Source organism: Protobothrops mucrosquamatus, unplaced genomic scaffold (genome assembly GCF_001527695.2).
Source record: "Protobothrops mucrosquamatus isolate PMUCROS unplaced genomic scaffold, P.Mucros_1.0 scaffold885, whole genome shotgun sequence".
NCBI classification, from domain to species: Eukaryota; Metazoa; Chordata; class Lepidosauria; order Squamata; family Viperidae; genus Protobothrops; species Protobothrops mucrosquamatus.
The window spans coordinates 10701-34957 of NW_015387139.1; the positions used below are offsets into that span (position 1 = coordinate 10701).

At 38.4% G+C, this 24257-nt stretch overlaps 1 protein-coding gene across 1 annotated transcript in view; it reads right to left on the reverse strand.

The window, feature by feature from the left end:
* Nucleotides 1-24257, reverse strand: part of LOC107290407 (ryanodine receptor 3-like) — a gene marked incomplete at its 3' end in the record, with an annotated part of 194223 nt that overhangs the window by 10344 nt on the left and 159622 nt on the right. The window contains exons 49-58 of the mRNA XM_015819286.1: nucleotides 21748-21968; nucleotides 20110-20200; nucleotides 17451-17591; nucleotides 16716-16879; nucleotides 15079-15157; nucleotides 10320-10409; nucleotides 9096-9242; nucleotides 3441-3503; nucleotides 1158-1233; nucleotides 907-1030 (exon numbers count right to left, since the gene is read on the reverse strand). Of these exons, the coding sequence (XP_015674772.1) occupies nucleotides 907-1030; nucleotides 1158-1233; nucleotides 3441-3503; nucleotides 9096-9242; nucleotides 10320-10409; nucleotides 15079-15157; nucleotides 16716-16879; nucleotides 17451-17591; nucleotides 20110-20200; nucleotides 21748-21968 (1196 nt within the window). The remainder of the gene's footprint in view (nucleotides 1-906; nucleotides 1031-1157; nucleotides 1234-3440; nucleotides 3504-9095; nucleotides 9243-10319; nucleotides 10410-15078; nucleotides 15158-16715; nucleotides 16880-17450; nucleotides 17592-20109; nucleotides 20201-21747; nucleotides 21969-24257) is intronic.

The window sequence follows — 24257 nt, forward strand, 5'->3', positions numbered from 1 at the left end:
TTATTATTATTATTATTATTATTATTATTATTATTATTATTATTATTATTATTATTATTATTATTATTATTATTATTATTATTATTATTAGTAGTAGTAGTAGTAGTAGTAGTAATAGTATTGATTATATAGGGGAAAAAAGAAAGAAAAAAATAAAGGGACCACCTTCTCTCAATCCATAATAGGAAACATGATACCAGACTAATGTTTGTGTGGCTATCATCTTGCCATTCCATTCATTCTTATTTAAATGTTACCAATAATCATAATCTCTTTTATCCATTTCCAGTTAGGACAGGGTGAGACATCATTTTCTTATGAAGGTAAGAGTTCCTAGGTAGTGGTACAAATCAACTGATGCATCCATAAGTGAAAAGACCCTGCTTTTCTTGCAAAGCTGGGACTTATATAACCATAGAATTTCCCTTGCTAAGCAACACAGTCATAAAGTGCGACATCACATGATTGCACCACGTAGTGATGGAAATTCCAACATGGATGGCAAAACACTGCAAGTTATGAAGCAAGGAAATCATGGGGGTCACCATTTGTGTCTGCCTGGCAGTTTCTCCATTAATTTTGCTTGCAGGAAGCTGGCAAAGAAGGTTGCAAATGGCAATCAGGTGACCACGGGACAATGCAATGTCAAAATTGCAATCCGGGCACCAAGCACCTGGATTGTGATGGTGTGAATGCAGGGAAGGTTGTGACTGATGTAACTAGGATCACAACTACCATTGTGCTCAGCAGGGCTGGCTCAGGAATTCTGGGAGTTGAAGTCCACGAGTCATAAAAGAGCCAAGGTTGACTACCCCTGTCCTAAATTATTGCTTGAGCTTTTGCTAAAACCACACAGAAGAAAACACTTGAACAGAGAATCTTATCTGTATGTCATGTGTAACTTACCTAGATATGGCAATGCCATTTACAAGAAGAAATTTGAATAGTTCTTGGGCTTTCTCCCTATCTCGAGCTTTCTCTTTGGCTGTCAACGTGTCATAAGGTACCAACAATGGATGACCACCTCCTCCTGTAAGAAAACCGTAACTTAGTAATACTTACTGCAATAGCAAAATTTTGAAAACAGTCATAGACAATTACTGTCACGTTTTCATATATTTCTATATCAAACGCTGATTAAAATATTTCATTCTTACCTTTATTTTCCAATTCAATTTTCTTCTTTTTTGCCCAAATGTTATGATAGTTTTCTGCTATTACTTCTACCATTCCCTATATCACCAAGACATCGAGAAACAATAATTTAAAATCTAAATAAGTGTGTGCTAAGCCATAGATAATATCATTGCATAGAAATATATATTGCATTACTTGCTGTAATGATATATGTCATTAACATAACTGACGATAAGTATTATGTCAGTGGTTCTCAACCTTTTTAATGCCGTGACCCCCAACCGGTCGTAAGTCGAGGACTAAACCGGTCGTAAGTCGAGGACTACCCAACCGGTCGTAAGTCGAGGACTTTCCCTGCCCGGGAGCGCCGCGCATGCGTGGTTCCGCCCCCTGCGCTGGCCGAGGCATAGCTGGCAAGCAGCAGAGACGGAGCAGGCCGACCACCAGCTGGCCCAGCCCAAGGGAGGTAAAGCACCCACCGGAAAAGGGGAAAAAAATGGCGGACAGCCTTGCTTGGCGACCCCCGTGAAATGGTCGATCGACCCCAAATGGGGTCGCGACCCATAGGTTGAGAACCGCTGTATTATGTAGAGAAAGGAGGTACATCAATGAAAATATTTGCTTAGGGAGAATTCTTTTCCATATTGCTTTTCCATGTGCTTGAAGAGATCTAACAAACGTTTATCTATTATCACAATGAGGATTTCCTTTTTTTCACCCACAATATAGAATGTAGGTCAGATGTCTTCAAACTCCTGAGCAGTTTAGCAATATTATTATTTGGTTAAAGACAGAAAGCAAAGCAAATAAGCAATATTCCCAATGGAAGGAAATAAGAAGCGTACTCTCTCAAAGTTCTATGCTGCGATTAATGTTTTTAAACTTGTTCATATTTTATCTTGGTTTAGAGCCAAGCAGTGAATAACTCCAAAAGGAACAAAGTGGCAGTTCAATTTAAATAAATATAAGTGATGCATTTTCCCCAATTTCACATATACACTGAAAGGAATCTTGGCAGTCTGTACATTTTTGCCAGCAAAAATATTTAGGTTCATAGTGGATATGTGCCAATGAAGTTATCTGTTCCAGTCAGCTCTAACAAATGTAAAAAAACTGACATTATACTGTTACCCCAAGACTAGACTTAGAAAAAGTCTCTAAGCAGAGCTCATCTACAGAGGAAGCCATCTGTCTCTATCAGTGCCTGGTAGCCACTTCTATCTATCTCAGCCCATCCCTATCTCTATGCTCCATTTACCTTTTGTGAGTCTGGAAATATTCGGAGCTTGTCCCTTTTTTCTTTCTGGTTCCTGCACCTGGGAGGGTGGATTTCCCTTCTTCTATCACTATCCATGCAACTTTATCAAAAAGTCCCTGACCACTCAACCCAATACAGCACAACTAACACAAACCCTAAAAAGAATTACACTGCCAAACATCAAGAGTATCTCAGAAACCACCAATAGACTAGTACAACCACATGGAATCAGCAAAGCACACAAGCCAACTAAAGCCCTTCAAAACAACCTAAGCAGACCAAAAGACCCAACAACCCCTGAAGAAAAAAACAGGAGCCATCTACAACATACAATGTAAGGACTGCAACAACCACTATGTAGGACAAACAGGCGGAAGACTGGAAGAAAGTATCCACGAGCACCAACTAGCAGTCAGAAGACATGATGAAAATTCTTTAATTTCACAACTTATAGACAGATCTAACCATAGTTTCAATTGGGAAAATGTGACCATCCTAAGCCAATCAAGAAACTGCCAAAGAAGCCATCAGCAAACAGCCCAACCAAAGATTTTCTAAGACCATCCCCATCAATATTGACAGACAAGCCACTAGAATATAAACTGACAGCAAACTGCACTCCTTACTAGCACTGATGATGTTACCTAGTTTGGGTAATGAAATGTCTAAAAGAAAACAAGTAAGCTCAGAGAGCATCAAGGACCCTTCTATCACATCTTCAACCAAAACGAGAATTTCATTCTTTTGAGTCACTGTCTTTCTTTTTTCTCTACATAGAACACTAGGACAGCACATAGTTCTATCTTATCTTCTACTTCATTAGGAACTCCTCACATTTTAAAAATCTCCACTTTTTCTCTCAGCATTTCAGAAATTTCCCTTCTTCACTCAAGGCAGCTGGAAGAGTCACAATTCTTCTATTTCTACTTTGTCAAGAGCTTTCTCAATTTCAAAACTCATCTCATAGATTCAACCAGACTATAGGTGTTTCAATTTTTTCTCTACATTTCAATTTCTACAAAGTATTTAACAATTCAAGACAAACCTGGAGTTCTCTGGAAAGTACAACATTTGAAAGATCAAGAGGTGCTGGGCTGTAGCCATTACCCTGTTGTCAAAAGAAGACAAATTGGCCATTATTGTTCATTCTTGAGATGACTTTCATGTTGAATTATAGCAACTGGAGGAAATTTAGAAATGCACGATTTTGTATTTAATTTTAAACAATAAAGTTATAAGCAGAATGTTCTTACTTTTTATTATGTTTCAGATAATGTGAAGAGTTTTGGACTTCATCGCTTTAGCAATTGCCATGTATTAAAAACTATACAGTTCACAATCCTTCTAGGTTCTTTGGCAGAACATGATAATGATTTGAATGACAAAGATACATTTTGAAATAAGGAGCAGGTCTGAGCAGTTGCCACTAGCTTTTAAAAAAGTAAATAAACTGGTCAGCTGTCAGGACTTAAGAGTGGAACTTCATTGGCAGATTACATACTGTAATGTCTTTCCAGTTTTTCTACATATAATTTTATTAAGGATTTTGATTGCAGTAGTAATAATTAATACAAACTAAGCTTAAAGAAATAAAAAAAGAATAATAGGAAAGTATAAAGTCACAAGAAAAGACAAAAAGAAATAAAGAAAAGGAAGAAATATAATAAAGAAAATGAAAAAAAAATATAAATAAGTAACTCCCAACCATCATCACAACAAATATAAACAAATGTAGTAACTCTTAATTCCCTATAAGGTTAAACAGATATCTTTCCATCCCATATCCCATCACTTATGTATAATCAAATCCAGAAAATATCAACTTTTCAATCCTGATGTCAGCAAAAAGTCCATAAGAGTTGCCAGAACATTGCAAAAAAAAAAAAGAGTCTTATTTTAACTTTGATCAAATAAATCAGCTTTATATCCCTTCATTTTACCTCTCACAGTCTTAATCTTTATTTCATTTCAATATTGTTATAAGATTTGATTTCTCTTCAATTCTTGTTTATACCATCACACGGACTTCTTCAAGGTTTTAACAAGTCTCCTTTGAAGATCCAATAAGAAAATATTTTCCATAGTATTGTCTTGATTTGTCATTTGTATTTTTCTTTATTTTTAAAAACTTCATCCAGTTTCTTTTCTATATCCAATAAGGTATCATTTTCTAAATCAGGGCTTTTCAACCAGTGGTACGGGTACCACCTGTGGTACATTGGCACCTGGCAGGTGGTACACAACCATCCTAGAAAAGTGGTAGTGGGGGAGGGGAATGAGCTGAATCGATGGCAGCACCGCACAAGCCTGAGCAAGAGATGGCTGGAGCTGCAGGGTTGTCAGGGCTCAGCAGAAGCGCCAGGATCAGTGCTTCTTCGGGGCTGTCAGGGCTCAGTGGAAGCGCCAGGATCAGCGCCAGGCTCCAGCTGGAGCTTGGTGCTGATCCTGGCACTTCTGCTGAGCCCAGAAGAAGCGCCGATCAGCTGGAATGTTGCAGCATTTCCAGGGTCTTGTGATTTACATTCAGATGCCTGGCAACTGATTCATATTTATGACGGACACAGTGTCCCAGGGTCTTGTGAAGTGACCAAAACCTGCTGCAACCAACCAGTAGACAGGGGGGAATAAAAACCAAACACCCCCCCACCCCCGCTGCCAATCCTCAACAGAAATGCTCACAACAATGAAAACCTCGGACAGGAGGAAGAGTGCCACCGGGTGGGCAGGCAGGTGTCTTGTTCGGCTGTGGCTTGGGGGGCACTTTTTTCAGTGCCATTTTAACTTTGAACAGTCACTAAGCGAACTGTTGTAAGTCGAGGACTACCTGTACTTTATCACTTATTTATATATATATTTTGGTCATCAAGTTTTTGACACCTTGCTAGGCAACTGGTGGTACTCGGATGTTGCCATATCCTAAAAGTGGTACAATGGGTGAAAAGGTTGAAAAGCTCTGTTCTAAATGATTCTCTTGGCCTATCATTCGTATTTCGGTTTTGGTTTCTCTGTCTTATCAGACAAAATTTGTTCCACATCTATCATTCCCTCATTAATACCTTCTGGACACAATCTATCCATAGAATCAGATATAAATACTGACACTGTTGATACTGTAGCTTTCTGATTTCTGGCTCCATTCTAAAAATCACCTTTAATATTTCCAAAACTATCTTGTTTTCTGTCATTTTATATGTCCCAGTTAAGAATACCAAAAGCAGATTTGCATTTTTTACTTCTACTTAGAATCCTTATTCGCCTGTAATATCCAGTTTCTAAAATCACAACATTGTTATGAACCAGAATAAACAAAATAATTCTCATTCCCATGAGAAGTTACTCTTTATAGTTAATTTCAAAATATTATAGTAAAAGTCAATATTCTAAATTTAACAACACTCTTAACTTGTGGGTAACTTTCCTAGATCAAAATCTTATTTAACTTTTTGCTGTTTATTTCAAGTTATTTAAGTTCTTAAACTTAAAGCTGTTGAAGTTACACTTGTCTAGCAACTTTTCAAACTTGCATTCTGAAGTCTCTAATACAGGTAAATTTCCAAAAGTAATTATAAAGTGATTACAAAGTGAGGTTTGTCAACCTAGTACCCTTTAAAGCATTCTACCACAGTTGCTAGCAAGATGGCTAATACCGTCATCTCCTGGTGTGCAAACCTTCAGAAGACAATTGTCCTGCACTCTCCTTGCATGTAGCAGCTGTTCAGAAGACATGTGGGTAATTTCGTATCCTCTTCTTATGCAGAGAGGTTTCAAAAACCAGACTACTCACTGGTTCTTCAGTTTTCACTACAGTTGTTGGCTCTGCTTTTGCAGAGATGTCTTCAGTTGTTTCCCCTGGAAATCTTTTTTTTTAATATTGTGTAGAAGCACAGCCAATGACTCAAATGATAATCAAGAGAACAGAATCCAAATTGTAGATTTATGGAAAGTATGTTGAATATGCATAAAATGAGACAATTTTCTCTGAATGGCCAATGATATGGAAACTGAATACCATTTTTTAAAAAAGAAATATTTACGACATATAATATGCAAAAAAAAGATCAATTGCAATGAAAAATTAAAGAAAAATAGCAATGGATAATACCTTCACTGGATAATCTATATTAAATGTTTGGCAAAAATATAATGTCCTTGTTTTGGCAATCATATTAGAAGAGCAATAAATACTGATCGTCACTGAATTCCAGCAGGATACAATGCTAAAAGAAGTATTAAACAATTAAATTTATTAAAATGGTTCTGTACACCTAATAGCAATTATTATAAAATTACTCCCAAGGTTAATATTTTCAGTCTTTCTCTGCATGTGGTAGGAGTTTTAGAAGCAATGATACACCAGTCCATATGTTAAGGACTTGTATATTAAATTAGCTGTTTTCTCTTTATTTCAGTATTTTTCATAAATAAATCATGCAATATTTACTGTGAACAAATGTTCCTGAATTAATTATCTCCATTTAAACAAACTATTTCCTTTTTGCTGAAACACAGTATAGTTTGCTCTACTACATTTGTGCTATTTAGCTGTGAAAATTCTGCATGTGCATATGTAGACATTTGCAATTTCATGTCAATGTATGAATATAGATATTGCAACAAACAGAATATAAGAAACTAAAGTTCTGAGAGTCTGGTTAAGTGTCATAGTGGGACGGGCGCAGGAAGACATGCTCCGTCTTCTGGCTTTGATTTTGCCCCACTGGGGACCCAAAAAAGGGTCAAAAGTCACCCTGGAGAGGCGACAAAGAAGAAGGGGACGTTCATTGAAGAGCTGATCAAATGGATGATAAAGCTGTTAGGAGAAATGCTGAATATTGACAAACAAGAAATGAAAAGAAAATCTGAATGAGAAAAATGGAGTCTGTTTAATGAATATAAATGGGTTGAGCATTCTCCCAAAAATACTTCAATCAAATTCTCTTTCTTATTCCAAACAATATATACAAAAACACAGGAAGAGTTACTTGATGATTCAAATGTACGGACTTGGAAAGTTATTTTGCAAAGGAAGAAAGCTAGAGTAAGACTGAAGAAAATAGAAGTTTTGACCTATTAGATGGGATATTATACAATTAAACAGATGTTTGAATATGGTTAAGAAAATAGTTAACTGTTAGAAATAAAAGTATTATTACAATTAGAAGGATAGGATTTGTAACTAGAATATTATATTTTGTTATGAGATGAGAAATATGAAAATTCTAAAAGGATTTGAATAAGGGAAGCTTTGGGTTACGCAAATATAATTTATTATGAGAAAATTATAAGCGATAGAGATACTTTGAACATTAGTGGGAAATTAAAATTTTAATAAAAGCGGGAAAAACAGGATATTGATTGAACAAATGGATTTTAAGTGACTCCAGGTGATTTATAAAGATAAAAATTCAATATAATAGCAATAAGAACCAATAACCCTCCAGAAGTCAATAGGTTGATTTCTGGGGCACTAAGAGAAAAGGTTTGTTCCTATATTTTGCTATTCTGAATCCTCCCATGCTAAATATTTATATAATAAAGCAAGATTTACTAGTGGTGGGCTTTATCATTTGATTTCTGCTAATTCAATGTCTAACTTCATAACTATAGGTAAAGGAATGTTGATTAGATTAGATTTAAGAAGTTACTTTAGAAATGAACTATAGCAATAGCCCTTAGACTTATATACTGCTTCACAGTGCTTTACAGTTCTCTCTAAGAGGTTTACAGAATCAGCATATTGCCCCCCCCCAGCATATTGTCCTCATTTTACAACCTCAGAAGGATGGAAGGCTGAGTTAACCTTGAGCCAGTCAAGACTGAACTCCTGGCAGTCGACAGAATTACCCTGCAATACTGCATTCTAACTGCTGCGCCACCACGGGTCTAATGAGATAAAGAACAGTTGAAATGTTAATTGCAGGGATTTCACCTTAATTTTTTTGGTGCTCTCCTAACATGCCCAGAGAACTTATCACTAGAGTCTTACAGAAGTTTAGCATACAGTTGCAGTAGTAGGTGTTATTTTCTTCTGCAACTTTGCAGAGTTCCAACTAGTCACTAAATATATCAAAGGCATAAACGTGGCTGAGCCAATGCATTTCTCTTTCAATAGAAAGAGATGGTGAAAGTGATTGTTTAGGAACATCTGGTAGACATCTAGTAGGCCACAGATTCTCCATCTCCATTTACCAGAGATTCCTTCCTAGAGTTGCTTGTTGTATACTACCCTGACTGTACAAAGACAAATCCATGAAGGAAAAAGCTGAAGGTAAAACAACTTCTATTTATACACTTCTCTGAAGAAATGTAACATGACATTAGAAAACATCAGCATACAGCATACAGAGAGAAAAATAATATAATTCTAAGTCATTGATATTCTTTTAATCATTGTTATTGAGTTGAACAAGCAAATACTGATTCATATGAATTTATAAAACTATAACAAACGGATTCTTGCTGTTCTAAAATGCTGCAAAATGTGATAAACGTTCACTGAATTATCTACTTTAGATCAATTGAAATTATATATTTTTTTTCTAAGTATGAAGTACTATGAATTTAACACATTTTGGGCAGTTTAAAAGACTGGATAATAAAACTCCTTCCCCCCAAAAAAAGTAAAAAAATAAAAAGTAAAGAATAAAAGTAGCATTAGTTCTGAAGAAACATAAAAGTTTACATTTCACTTTTACCTTACCTGACTAGATTGTGATATGCTACGGAGCTTTTCATTTTCACGTTGCTGAGTCATATTTTCTCCTTCCTTGTTTCTTTCAAGACTCCATCCCATTGCTAACATGGTTTTTAGAGATTCTCTGGCAGGCCATCTATAGATTTCCTTTTCCTTTAAAAAGAGTGTTATATTTCATGTAGAAAACAAATCTAAAATATTTTCCCCATGAATAAACATGCAAGTTTGCAGTCAACGGATTCTGTCTGTCTGCCTGTCTTTTAGTCTCTCTGTCTGTCTGTCTGTCTGTCTGTCTCTGTCTCTCTCTCTCTTTCTCTCTCTCTCACACACACATACACATACATTTTGTGTTCCATGAGCCACAGTTTACTGAAGACCCAGTGGAACATTTGCTCAATTCCACATGATCTCAAAGCTGATTTGAAGATATCAGTTTCCATACCGGCTACTGACAATCTTGGGAAATGAATACCGTATTTATCGGCGTATAACTCGCACTTTTTCCCCCTGAAAATAGGGGGCAAATGATGTGTGCGTATTATACGCCGATATAATGTTAAGAAGTGGTAATAATATTAATAAAAAAAAGTTCTGAGCTACCCTTATTTTGCTTCAAAGTTCTTTATTTGAAATTTAAGTTTTTTTCCTGAAATTTCCCTCTTAAAATGAAGGTGCGTGTTATACGCCTGTGCGTGTTATACGCCGATAAATACGGTATGTATAACATTCTCTCAAGTTCAGATTCTTTTTCTTTAAAATTCTGCACAAAAGCTTTTATGCATATTTTTATAAGCACAGAAATACAAACATGTTTTTTTATGCATTTCCCTTTGGCATATGAATGTTCACAAGATACTTTTAAAAAAGGTTATGTACTATAATATAAGCATTTTTGAATGTGTTATGGATTTGAAAAATAGCACTGCAATATCAAGGAAAATGAAAACTGGAAGATAATTGTATTCTAATTCCAGGAATATGAATTATGTCACTTCACGTTAAAGTATGAACCGAATTAATATCATTGGCAATAGTCATGTCTACTAATATATAAATTTAAAAAAAGAATACAAAAATATAGTTTAGTTTATAGTTATAGTTTAGTCAATTAGTCATTTTACATTTTCAGATTTTTATTTCCATTGAAAAATAAATGGAACATTGATGGACATTAATGCAAACTGTATCCAACATTTGCCTGGGAAACACATTTAAATTTATCTTCATTACCTTTTCAGTCAAGGTTTTGAAAGGTCTTATTAAAGGATGTGTCTTTGTATTTTCATCAAGTAAAGGAGCATATTTCCATCCACAATTACTCTGGAAATAAATATTCACACTGCATAATTAATTCCAGGAATTAATTGTCTGGAATAGTCATAATGGTCATTAACATACAATGCCTTTTTAATAAGTAGGAAAAGACAAGTGTTTGCTGGCCTGTGCATGACTGGAAAAAAACCCATAAACCTCTGACGATAATGGCTTCATAGAAAAAGAAGCTCTCATCGGTATTATACAGATCAGATGGGCAGGTAGATAATCTCATTATACATAAAACTGGAAAGCAGTTGGATTGCTAGAAAATTCCATCCCAACATTATCCTTTGATTTATACATTAATAAGTGGGGAGATTCCTATGAATTCCTTCTAATTCCTGAATTAGAAGAACCTGTCTGGTTATAAGCAAACATTATTTTTACTGGCTTAATTGTGCTTTCTGGAGTCTGTTCTGTGTTTTCTACATGGCTCACAATAATGAAAAATGACTAATCAAAGCAAGCAAATAGGATGGAAAAGGGACTTGCAAGAATGACAGTTAAAGAGATAGGCTGAAAAACAGGTATGCAACACGGAATTTGACATTTCTGTACTGGAGGCAAGAGAAGAGAAACAGTACATGAATGCACTTATGACAGTAGCAACACAGGTGGGACAGTCAGAAAGCACAAGAATTAATCAGCCATTTAAGGACAATTCAACTCTGCTGTACTTGAAAAATATAAATCCTTTATGTACATGAAAATTCAGAGATCACTCTTTGATGAAAAGAATATTTCAAAGTACTGTATAACTTTACTGAAAGGGCAATTAAGGCAACAATACAGAATTGAGAAAAATAAAACCACAAACTAGATTTTTATTTGAAGAATATCTATATTTATGTGGTGAGAATAGTAATGGACAGCTGACTTCTTCCTCAGCCCACATTCATTAGAATGCACACAGAGATTTTTACAAACTATAGACAATTAGAGCAGTCAATGTGGGTCAAAAACTTTATATAGTCAGGACATTTATTTATTTGTTCATTTATTTATTTAATTTCCCACCTTTACTACTACTACTACTACTACTACTACTACTACTACTACTAATAATAATAATAATAATAATAATAATAATAATGATAATAATAATAATAATAAAAAAAATTGGAAGGGACCTTGGAGATCATCTAGGCCAACCCCCTGCTCAGGCAGGAAACCCTATACCATTTCAGACAAATGGCTGTCCAGTCTCTTCTTAAAAACTTCCAGTATTGGAGCAGGGTGGCAAACATACCTAATATTTCTTCTTCCTCCTACTTTCTCCACAACAACAACCTAGTGAGGTGGGTTAGGCTGAGAGAAAGAATGACTGGCACAAGGTCACCTAACTTGCTGTCATGCCTAAAGTGGGACTAGAACTCACGTCTCCTGGTTTCTAGCCTGATGCCTTAAACACTGGACCAGGAGTGTCAAACTGCCGGCCCACGGGCCGGATGCGTCATGCAGAAACCGTGCCCACCCCATTGCCGGCAATGGCAAAACTGTCCCGACACATTGCGCGACGTCATGTGACGTCGCAAGTTTGACACGTCTGCACTATACCAAACTGATTCTATAGCAACCACAATACAATTGTTTCCCCCTCCTCCTTGGGCAGATGCACATTAATGTGGTTGGATTAATGACAAAAGGATCTTGAGTTATGTCAATGCTCTGTTAACCAATAACACAGGTTTGAGTAATAGCAACAAAAAAGTTTCAGAATTTAGAAGGTTCTGTATCTATCTGGCCATGTTTAAAATAGTCAATTTGTTAATCCAGGGGTCTTCAAACTTGGCAACTTTAAGACTTGTGGACTTGTGGAATTCTGTTAATCTATTTTTGACTTTCATTTTAAAGAACAATGCATCAAACAACAAAGTTTGTAAGTCAAAAAGAAGTCAAAGCCAATCTATTGTCCCTGAAGGTCCTTTCTGTGGCCATTGGAATGCTGAAAATTAAAACCCAGTTCTCTGTCATGTTGAGGTGTTAAATAGATGAATAATGTAAATTTTTGAATAGACCAGCACATTTTTAAAAGCCAAAATGCCCAGCCCCACTCATACATGTACAATGGCTCATCCTTCCTATAGTCCCATGGTGGCGAACCTATGGCACGTGTGCCAGACTGGGCACGCAGAGCCCTTTCTGTCAGCACACGCGCCAAAGGGACGCTCCCATCCCCCTCTCCACATGTACCTGACTAGTGGGAACTGGAGAGGGCAGGGAAACCGAATTCAGCAGCGCTCTCACGGGAACAGCTGCAAGAGCTGGGCGGGGAGGGGGGAACCAGTATAAAAGCAGGTTTTGGTGGGAGTGCAGCTAGAGAGCGAGTGAGCGAGCAGACAGCCTTTGGAAGCAATGGTGGGCGTGAGTTTAGAGAAGACAAGTAGGATGCGGTGTCCATTTAAGCACTTTGCAGAAGGCTAGTGGGGGAAGGAGGACATGTGAGTTTGGACTTTGGAGAAAGGGAGAGAGAGAGAGAGAGAGAGAGGAAGGAAGGAGGGGAGAAGGCAGGCAGGCAGGCAGGCAGGCAGGCAGGCAGGCAGGCAGGCCAGGCCCACCAGGGTGGAGGAGGGGAGAATGGCTACCCCTGAGCACCACGCCTGCCTTCCTTTGGGCTCCCTCGGTCTCTCCCCCTTCCAGGCTGGGGGTGGTCAGATTCCCCCCATGGGCAATGCTGTGCCCGCCACCAGCCTGTCCCTGGCCAGCCCTCCTCCTCCTCCAACCTCCTTGGCAGTGATCCGCGACCCCCGGCGCTGCAACAATGGCTTCCCTGCCCCAGCTGATCCGTGATCGCACCTGCCGGGTGGGGAATCAGTGGATCATCCCGCCATGTGGCCCCACGCTGCCCGCTCCAGGGTCCTCTCCTTTCTCAGCCTCCGCCTGGAAGCTCCCACCCTTCTCCCCTTCGGGTATGTTGGACCGATCAGAGGGAAATTTCCACAGCCGCAAAGGGGGAAAGTGGGTTGCCGCTGCAGTCATCCTTTGCTCCGGGCATCCCAAGTGCAGCCGGCACGCCGCCCGGCCGAGGCCAGAGCCAGTGTCGTCACAATTGCCACGCCTGAGGGTTGGCCTCTTTCTGCCCCACCAATTTCCCTCCCCAACATGTGGGCCGGGTACCCGAGACGTCCTCCAGGGCGGTGGTTCAAAGCCTCTAGCTGCCTTGCATGGCCAGGCCGGGGACTGGGGATCTCCTCCTCAACTCACCATGTCTTCCCCAGTGGCCGCAGGGCCTCCCGAGTGGAGGGTTCCCAGGCCTCCCGAGCGCCAGATCCCATAACCATTAAAACCCAGCTGTGCCCAAGTCTTGTCTTTCCGTTTGTTGGGCGTGCCCTCATCATCAGGCCAGCCAGCCACATAGCAGAGGAGGAGGACAAGGGGCGGCTGGGTGTCTGGGGCTGCCTCAGCTGCTCGCTGGCCTTAGCAGGCCCCAACGAGGCAGTGGAGTTCGCACATCAGCTGCCCAGCCTCGTGGGGCAGTGGCGCCTGGGCAACATGTGGGGCTGGGTAGGAGGAGGCGGTGGCAACCTAATGGACCTGCACAAGCTGCTGCTGGTGGCGGCCCGAGGCATTGGGTGTGCGAGGGAAACAGGCTCTACATGCAGGCCAAGGGCAAGATCTGTGAGGGGGCCAAGGAGATGACCAGCAGCGACCTGCTCTCCAACTGCAAGCAAAAACAGATGGGATGGAGTAGGCGCGTCCGGCGGTCTGCATCACGCGCCTCCCCCCTCCCCTATTTTGCCTGCTGCTGGAGGGCTGGCCTGGTATTTGCAGCAGGCTACAGAGCCCCAGAGTGCACTGGTCAAGGGGCCAGCAGGCTGTGGCTGCTGACAAACACCATCACCCCCCATGCTGTCACTGGCCTCTGTGTGCGGGGACCAATGGTGTTAGGCAGCGGCCGTCCCGGCCCCTGCCTCACCTTCCCTTGTCCCGAGGCAATAGCACCCCACCGTGTCCCTGCCTTGCCTCACCCCACAGGATGAGCCTCCTGCCCACTGCCCCATCTGCCAGAAACCCCCTGGATCTCCCCCAACCCTGCCCATCAAGCATCCCTCCCCACGAGGAACATTGAGGTGGCCACGCCCACCCAGTCTGCCATGACCACTGCAGCCACGCCCACCCTGCCACACTCACCCAATGGGCCATGCCCACCCAGCACCCGGCGATAAATAAGTGGGTTTTGGGTTGCAGTTTCGGCACTCGGTCTCTAAAAGGTTTGCCATCACTGCTATAGTCCTTAGTCCTTCTTCTAAATGTGGTGCAAATTTGACTTCCATTTCCCATCTCTGCTCTTAAGTCATCTAATTATTTAAAAATTGCATGTAAGTCAAAATTGCTTCCAATTGCTATAATTGAAATGCATATGTTCTAATGCAGGGGTCTTCAAACTTGGCACGCTGGCTGAGGAATTCTGGAGTTGAAGTCCACAAGTCATAAAAGAGCCAAGTTTGAAGACCCCTGTTCTAAGGTAATGACAATTTATAATAAGGTTCAAAGCTGTCAGGAAACCCACGGGTATGAGGAAGGGAAAAAAAGACTGTGGAAAGACATTGCTAGAAACATATGCTGTGCTATAGTCTCAGAGCCATGGAGACAAATTGAATACATTTCTAAAATTCATTTTGAGTGGTGGCTGTTCTTTTCTGGCAATTGTTAGAACTATAATAATTCATACCTTGTCACAGGCCCATTTTTCATGAGTATGTTCAGCATATTTGTTGACAATAAACTCCAACTTTTCAGGGAGTATAAAACTAATAATCAAAAAGAAGAATATATTATATTTAACTTATTTCAGTTAGGTAACAGTTCATACCATTCTTTTCCAAAACAAACATAACAAACTATACAAATGAATATATAAGAAGGGAAGTTTAAATCATGTTGCCTTCACTAAATATTTGAAACTATGTTTTGTCATTACAATTCTGTTTACAATTTATCGTCTGTCTGTCTGTCTGTCTGTCTGTCTGTCTGTCTGTCTGTCTGTCTGTCTGTCTGTCTGTCTGTCTGTCTGTCTGTCTGTCTGTCTGTCTATCTGTCTATCTATCTATCTATCTATCTATCTATCTATCTATCTATCTATCTATCTATCTATCTATCTATCAAATAGATTTATATGGCTGTCTAACAAAATGGACAAAGTGCAATGCCCACCTTTTGGAACATCTTACCCTCTAAGGCAAAGGTGGGGAACAATGGCCCCTTTATGACTTATGGACTTCAACTCCCAGAATTCTTAAGCCAGCATAGGTGGCTCAGAAATTCTGGGAGTTGAAGTCCACAAGTCATAAAAGGGCCATAGTTCCCCACCCTTGCAGTCTAAGGCAGAGGTGTCAAACTGCCGGGCCACGGGCTGGATGCGTCATGCTGAAATTGCACCCACCCCATTACCAGCAATGGAAAAAAAGTCGTGACATTGCAACATGTCACGTGACGTTGCGAGTTTGACACCCCTGGTCTAAAGTAATATCTGCCCCCACCCTCCTTTCCTTCCGCAAGAGCCTAAAGACCTGGCCCTGCTGTTTGGCCTGGGGACCAAATGGGGCAGTTTCACGCTGGAGTGACTGGTGGATTGATGGCACACTCCCCCTCCACCCTCCCTTGCACTCTGCTATCCACCCAGCCGTATTTTTGTTTATCAAATCAATGTATTTTTATTGTGTTCTTTTTCATTGCTTATTTTATTGTTCTATTGTTTTATTTCTGTTTACACTCCTTTCATTTTCTTCCTTTTTATTATTATAGGCTGTCTAGAGTAGCCCCATGGTGAGACAGGGGCCAAATAAATTTAACAAATAATAATAAATTTAACAAATAAAGTGACTCCAGGCATCTTGAAGCATTAAAAAACTTTGTACTAGTATAAATTTGATTAATAAATGTGTGACTAAGTATTAATATTAATTCCTAGTTATATAGTGTGACTTACATTAAGAGGCTGGAAGACAAATGTTTTTAAGCTGCATTTTGCAATTACTATTCTATTCCAGATTAAAGATTGACCAAGTGGTGTTGATCTAGAGTCCTCCAAATTTTTTGAATTACAATCTACAAACCTTTGCCTTTGGGCATTCTAGCAGGGACTGATAGGAGTTGGACTCCAAATAATAGTCTTGTCTTACACTAGATTTATATTTATACCACAATCATCACCCATTAATTAATCAGTTAGTACACATACTTCAGAGGAAAAACAGAATGTACACAACTCAGTGGCTGTTACATTCTTTTAATAAGTCAGTGTATTTCTTAGCAGTGCTAAATAACAAAATAAGAATCCCTTTTAAAAATAAAGATGTTATTACTCACTTCAGCGTGCTGATAGGTTTGGGATCAAAATTTCCTTCAGCATCCACTGACATCTGCTTTTCTAAAAATGAGGTAATTCGAGTGTCTAAATAATCTGGTGGCAAAGCACCAGCTATTGCACTTAAACAAGGCAAGGCCATTCGGAAGAGCTCTGGATCATACTTCTGCAGGAGAGATAGGAACTGGTTGGAAAGTCCAATAAAAAAACATGCAAAGTGTTAGTTAAGGCAAAAAAAGCCCCATAGAAGCAGCATTAGTAGATGCTGACAGTAAATGGAGAAGCACTTTTTAGAAAAGAAAGAAAAATAAGAATGTGTGTGCATGTCTCTCTGTCTGTTACAATAGGTTGAATCAGACAAAACCTCTTCTGGTACAATCCTCTGCAGGTGAGTGAAACATGGGTGTGTTAGCTTTTCCTATCAGTCTAAGGTACTACGCTCAACACATGTGTATTTACACAATATTGTTTTCAACCTCTAATGAAAGGCCAAAATAAAGACAGTAGAAAATTGTATGCTTGCGTAGGAGAAGCATCTGATCTAACAATGCCCAGCATGTATCTGACATAGTAAAGGAAAAAGTACTATTATCTAACTTCTTATTAAATCACTATGTTCTCATAGATTGTGTATGTGATATAAACAGGACATTTTTTTGCTAGGTATATTTGTTTTCAGCTTATATTAGTGTATGTGTATTCAAGCAATGCCTTTTAATTTGAAGTTTTATGTTTACCTTATGAGAGAGGGAATCAAATATTCCCCAGAATAGTTTTTCAGTCAAATGTAATTCTTCTTCTGCTGCTGTTCCATAATTCCCCCATCCTGAAGACAAGCAATAATATTTCCAGCATTGTTCATAGTGATTTGTTAGAAGCTGTATATGTCAGAAAAATACATATAAAACACATTAAACTGAATATCGGTATGTATTCATATGATATAATGCAGATTATGATCTTTTATTCTTTATGTAACAAATCTAGTATTCATTTATACAAATAATGTACTTATTACTGAATATACATTGAAAAACATTGGGAATATTGCCTTTCAATGTATTTTCTAAAACATAAAGGAGGGTAATACTTGGATTTATATTACACTATAGATATCAACACTTTCTGGAAAATAATATAACCCAACTGTTGCTATCAGTCAGGAAAAGAGATTTTGTTGTCAAATCAGATATCTCCTTTTTCTTTATATGCATGTAACATTTGATCCACAGAGAGAAGGAAAGCAATGGAATTTTAGTTGTGAAAAAATAAATTAAGCTTTTTTCAATTGAAGTTTGTACATTCAAAATTTGTCTCAGTAAAATGCTCTTGCAGATAATGCATATGCTCATCTCATACAAGACACCAATTTTTAATCAACATCATCCCTACTACAGCAATCTATCTCATGGTCTATGCTCTATGGTTCAGAAGAATCTCCCAATCTTTTTCATTCAGAGGGCTCTGAACATGCTTTATGTCAAAACCTTCAGTGAATGGAAGAACTGTCCAATCAGGCAAAGCCTTGTTGGAGATAGCAAAATATATGGATTTTGAAAGGGAAAAAAACGAATAAAATACATAGTCATGGTGTGGAAGTCAGTTGAACTGTGCCTATATCTGACAGAATGACTCTTTAATATTTGGTTCCCTCTATGGCAGGGGTGTTAAACTGCCGACCCATGGGCCAGATGTATCATGGTGAAACCATGCCCACCCCATTGCTGGCAATGGAAAAAAAGTCACAACACATCACGTGATGTTGAGAGTTTGACACCCCTGCTCTATGGAAATCAGTCAACATTGGTCATATACAGCCATGTGATCCAGATTGGCTTATATGGTTCACAGATATAATATTCAACAAAACCAGCTACCTAAAAAAATTCTAAGTGATTTACAATAAAATAAACCTTTCATAACCATATATGCACACCCATTCCCATAATTCCAATTACAAAAAAAATCAAGCAAGCAATTAGCCTACAAAGCACTGCTGAACTGTTAACAGCCTTCTGATTGACAGTTATGTGAAATAGTCCAGACCTCCAGGGCCAGGTTATTTCGTAACAGTAGGAAAGCCACTGATCTTTTCTGGGTTCCAACTCAAATAATTTTGGGGTGTGATTAAGGCATTTTACCCTGGGTTAAATACACAGAAGGGGAGATTCGAACTGAAGGAGATAGTTTGAAAGTAACTGGAAGCCAAGTTGTAGAGATTTAAAACCAACACTTTGAACACTATCTGGAACTCTGCAATGCAGGACTCACAAAACTAGTGTCACATGCCTGAACTAACTCTCAGTTGTTAGACAGTGACCCAACGCCTTTTGCACCAACTGCAGCTTCCAAGTAGCTTTCAAATTTAACCCCTATAAAGTACAGTTCAGTAGTTTGAGGTGATCAAGATTTCTGTCACTATTGTCATGGCATCCTGCTTCAAAAATGGATGCAAGTGAAGCACCAGCCAAAGCCGGGCAAAGGTTTTGGCCACAGTCTTCACCTGCTGGACAAGCAATAGCTGTGAGCCCAAGACACCTCCTAGTTACAGACTTGCTTCTTCAGAGTGTGTGATCCCTTACAGAGTTAATGAAGGAGAAAATCTTGTGACAGATGATTTCTAACTCCTTACTTTGGTTTTACTGAGAGCTGCATTGTTTACAGCTTATAGTTACTTTCCTAACTAATATAAGAGCTGGTGAGGCAGTAAGTAATGATTCTTAGCCCCGACCAAATGATCATATAAGAGCCGTGGTGGCGCAGTGGTTAGAATGCAGTATTGCAGGCTACTTCTGCTGACTGCCAGCTGCCAGCAATTCGGCAGTTCAAGTCTCAGCGGCTCAAGGTTGACTCAGCCTTCCATCCTTCTGAGGTCAATGGCCCAGATTATTGAGGACAATATGCTGACTGTAAATCACTTAGAGAAGGCTGTAAAGCAGTATATAAGTCTAAGTGCTATTGCTATTGCTAACTAGATTCCTGGTGCTCAAGGCTGAGAAAAGAATGACCAAAAGCCCACTGATTCAAGAAGGTGGGACGAAAATGCTTAGAATTAAAACCTTGGAATGTTTGTGTAAGGGAAAGAGAGAAAGAAAAAAAATGGATTGTTATGTTCTGAAATAGAGCTTCTGCATGTTTGATTTCTTTGTCTAAATAAAAAGAACTTTTCTAGTAGTATTGAATGTGTGATGACTCTGTTGTCCTCCACTTTCTGAATATAAGATTGAATTTGTGGAGAAAAGAGATTAATAGCCATTCCTTGACAGCAAATGAATTGAACTGCAGTGGATTGGCAGAGCCAACTTTACTTCAGGAGATGGGGAATGGGGAAGAACAGGAAAAAGGCACTCAGAACACACAAATATTTGATGCCACAGCAGAAATAAAAATACTGACCTTTAATGGCATTTTACAGTACTCATTAAGTAAAGGTACATCAAAAACTAATCGGCGTAGAAGTTGTTGTAGCATTGAAGGCCGTAAGTGGCTGTAATTAAAAAAAGTTCACAGTAATTTCAATCTTTTTAATGAATATGCAAGGCATTTACAGGGTCAGCTGAAATGCAAGACATTTAATACAAGTGCTTGGTTAAAAAAAGGCTGTTTAAAAAAAATAACTTCATCAAAAAGGCAGAATTCATAGAGAACTTTATTAGGCCATATATAATGAAAATGTCTCTTTTTAGATCTTTATTATTAAGCTAGCAAAAAGCAATGACTGATTTTATACCAGTGATTTCACCATATCCTTACCCACACCTCCTGTGGCCCCTAAAGCTGAGAATTTTCTTGAAAGAAAAATATGGCTCCTAATTATGAAAAATGATACCAATCTTTTATATTCTAGGATGACTAGGATAATTTAATATTTATAGGCTGCAATATTGTTGGATAATGATATTATAGCAAAGTGTGAAATATCAGGAATCTAGATTAGAAATCCCATCTATTTTTCAAAATCATTGTTTTATTAAAAAATGCGCAATTAATTGATGCTCAGTTAACTGATATTGCTTTTAAATCAAACACATAGAAAGAATAGATGTGTAAATTGGAGAAAAACTATTGTTTTTTTTCTCTCCCAAAGTGCACCTTCTGCACTTAATAGATTTCTTTAAGGTAATGGAATATGCTACTTTATTTAAGGATGAACATGTGTTATTTAAAGCTAACTTGGTTCATACTCTGTAGTGCAGATAGACAAAGTGAATTAAACCTGCCTTTTCCCCTTATAGATGCATAGCCTCCTCTTGTACTCTCTTTGCTGATACATATTTTGTTCTAAGTTTCTTTGTAGGTTAATCCTTCCCTCGCCCAATGAATGTCACATACAGTAGTGGCCAAAACTGTGGAAACCTTTTGGGAAAAATGTATTTTTGAGGTGTGATGGCTAATAACACTACCTTTTGGGGGGGAGTAGTACCATAACATTATATATCAATGGAAAGATAATTTAATCAAGAATGTAATGCAACATAGTTTGTTCAATTATCTGTATTGTATTCTATGAAAAGTTATAGCCAACTAACCAAAAAAAGGAAGCACAACTTGCTTAGGTTGATATTAGGTAGCTTTCTTTCATCTGATTGTAGCCAATGAGCATGAGTGTTTAGAGAGCCAATCAGGTGTCATCTTGTTTTGGCAATGAGCCAATCAGATCACAGCAGGATTCCGTTATTAATGTCATGTATTGAAGCTGACAGGAAGACATTTGTCAGTGTGTTATGTGATCGCTATCAAGTTGGTCGGGGTTTTTTTCTTTCATTTAATGAGCTTGTAAAACGTAATAAAATTAAAGTAATGGTGCAAAGAGTTGACTGGTTGCCCAGAAAGCGATGTAAAATAGTATTATTAAGTGAACAAGGCTACAGTTATAAAGAAATTAGAAGAAAAATTGGTGGAAACTTACCCAAAGGTGGCATTTCTACTGTACACTTTTCCCAAAAGCTTTCCACAATTTTGGCCACTACTGTAAATTATATTAGAGACATTATTTCCACAAGAAATAGAAGAAGTTTGTATGTAAATACTTACTGGCAGATAGCAAGCAAGCATTCTTCAATTGTGTCTCTTTGTGCTTTGGTAAGAGAACGCCCTTTGGACAGACGATATATTGTATGAAGAGCAGAATCAATCAGAGACATGTAATGCTCAGATCCCAAAAAGAGAGAAGCACACCGTGTGAGTAATGGGAACACAGCTGTGCAAATATATCTATTTAGAGCAAGAGCTGTCTCGGTGGTACTTAGAGAAATCTGCATAAAAGATACACATTAATACAGTTACTGCCTGATATGTTCTGTTTTATTATTGAATACTTCAAGCATAATTCTTCTCAGAGGGGCACACAATAACTTAAGACCTTCAGGCCAGATACAGTATATGAATGCATGTTGACAAAAGTTCTTGCCTTTCTTATTTTTATAGTTTGGAAAAAACACAGATGTCAATGAACTTCCAGAATAAACTACAGAGCTAAAGGGTTGTTGGCTTGATGTAGGAGACAGCCCTACATCATCAAAGCTAAAATGTGTATTTTTTTATCAGTCTTTCATTTCCTCCTGAAAAAGATGTTCTTACAGCCTGAAATGTTTTAGGTATCCATAACACTGTCAAGAATATCGGAAGCTGCTTCTTTAACATCTTTCTTATTTCTTTTTTTAGATTCTTTTTCTATTTTCTTTTTTTCATTACTTACTATTTTTTTTACTATCAGTATTTTCTCTTGTGGTTTTTACTTTTTTATATATTACAACATGCAGATATTCTATCCACAGAGCAGTCTACTGTAGCTCAAAACCAAAAAACCACTCAATTTCTTCCTTCATTCTTTTATTTCATCCTGCATTTAATCTTTATTGTATCTAGTGAATCAACTCTATCTATCTATCTATCTATCTATCTATCTATCTATCTATCTATCTATCTATCTATCTATCTATCTATCTATCTATCTATCTATCTATCTATCTATCTATCTATCTATCTGTCATCATGTATGTGATACGTCATTCCAATCATGTCTGATTCTGAGCAGCACATAGACATGATAAAAATATAACAGTATAAATGTAATACCATAATAAAACTGTAACATAATAGATTACGTCCTGCAGGTTATAAACACCCATTATGTTCCTGAATTAGGGCCTGGGAGGTTAGTTTGGGCCCATAAGAAGTTGGTTGTTTTTTTTATAATTTTTGCTTTGGGCATTACCTACAGCAGCCATTTAAATGTGCATATTATATGGGTTGAGGGTTGATATACTGTTGTTTACTTTTGTTGATTGATTGAATGATTAAATTTATATGCAGCCCATCTCATTGGTCAGATGACTGGGCAGCTTACAAGGAGTAAAAGATAAATATAAAAACAATTAAAATTAAGAAGAGTTATATAAAACACTAAAGACAAGCGATCAGACAGCATAGAGGTGAGATCGTCCTTTTACCCTGTCAATCACCTCCAGAAGAGAGAATCCCCTTCAGGGTCCCAAGCCAAATGGCAATACTAGATTTTAATGCCCTTTCAGAAGACCAAAAGGGTGGGAACAGTTCTCACCTCTGGTGGCTGAATGTTCCCTAAGATGGGGGCCACAGCAGAAAAGGCTCTTCTCCTTGATCCTGCCAGCCATAATTCCTTAACTGATGGGGTCCGCAGGAGGCCTCTTCTGCTGGAGCGAGTGGGATGGGCTAGTCCTACTGGGGCAAGATAACTCCTCAGATACCTTAGACCCCTCTCAGGAGGCCCAAGCCAAGTGTCCGAACTAAGTTTTTAGTTGTTTTCATGTGAGGCACTATGTGAGAAATTAAAATTAAAATTGAAACTTTGGAAAAAGTGCAGAGAAGAGCAACTAAGACGATTAAAGGCCTGGAGACTAAAACATATGAACAGTTGCAGAATTTGGGTTTGGCTAGTCTAGAGAAAAGAAGGGCTAGGGGGATACACGATACCAGTATTCCAATATTTGAGATGCTGCCACAAAGAGGAGGGGGGGTCAACTTATTTTCCAACGCACTAGAGGGCAGGACAAGAAGCAATGGATGGAAACTAATCAAGGAAAGAAGCAACCTGGAATTAAGAAGAAACTTCCAAACAGTGAGGACAATTAACCAACTTGCCATCAAAAGTTGTGTATACTTCATCACTGGAGTTTTTTTAAGAAGAAACTGGACAGTCACTTGTCTGAAATGGTAGGGTCTCCTGCTTGAACAGGGGGTGGACTAGAATACTTCCAAGGTCCCTTCCAGCTGTAGTCTGATTGAATTAAATCAAATCAGTAAATAAACCCTGATACCAACCATTTCAGGAAAGACTAATATGTATAAATACTACACTATCTCAGCAGTGGACTTTTCTAGCATTATTATGCAAGGAAAGAACATTAGAAAGGCCCCAGGGTAGGTTTAAGTGTACATCAAGTACAATGAGTTTTGAAGCCTGATAATTTCAGTACATTTTTTTAGCTAGGGCACAATTTTTGTAGTTACAGATTTTATGGTTGTTATGAGATTTTTATTTTATTTCGTTCTTAAACCACTAA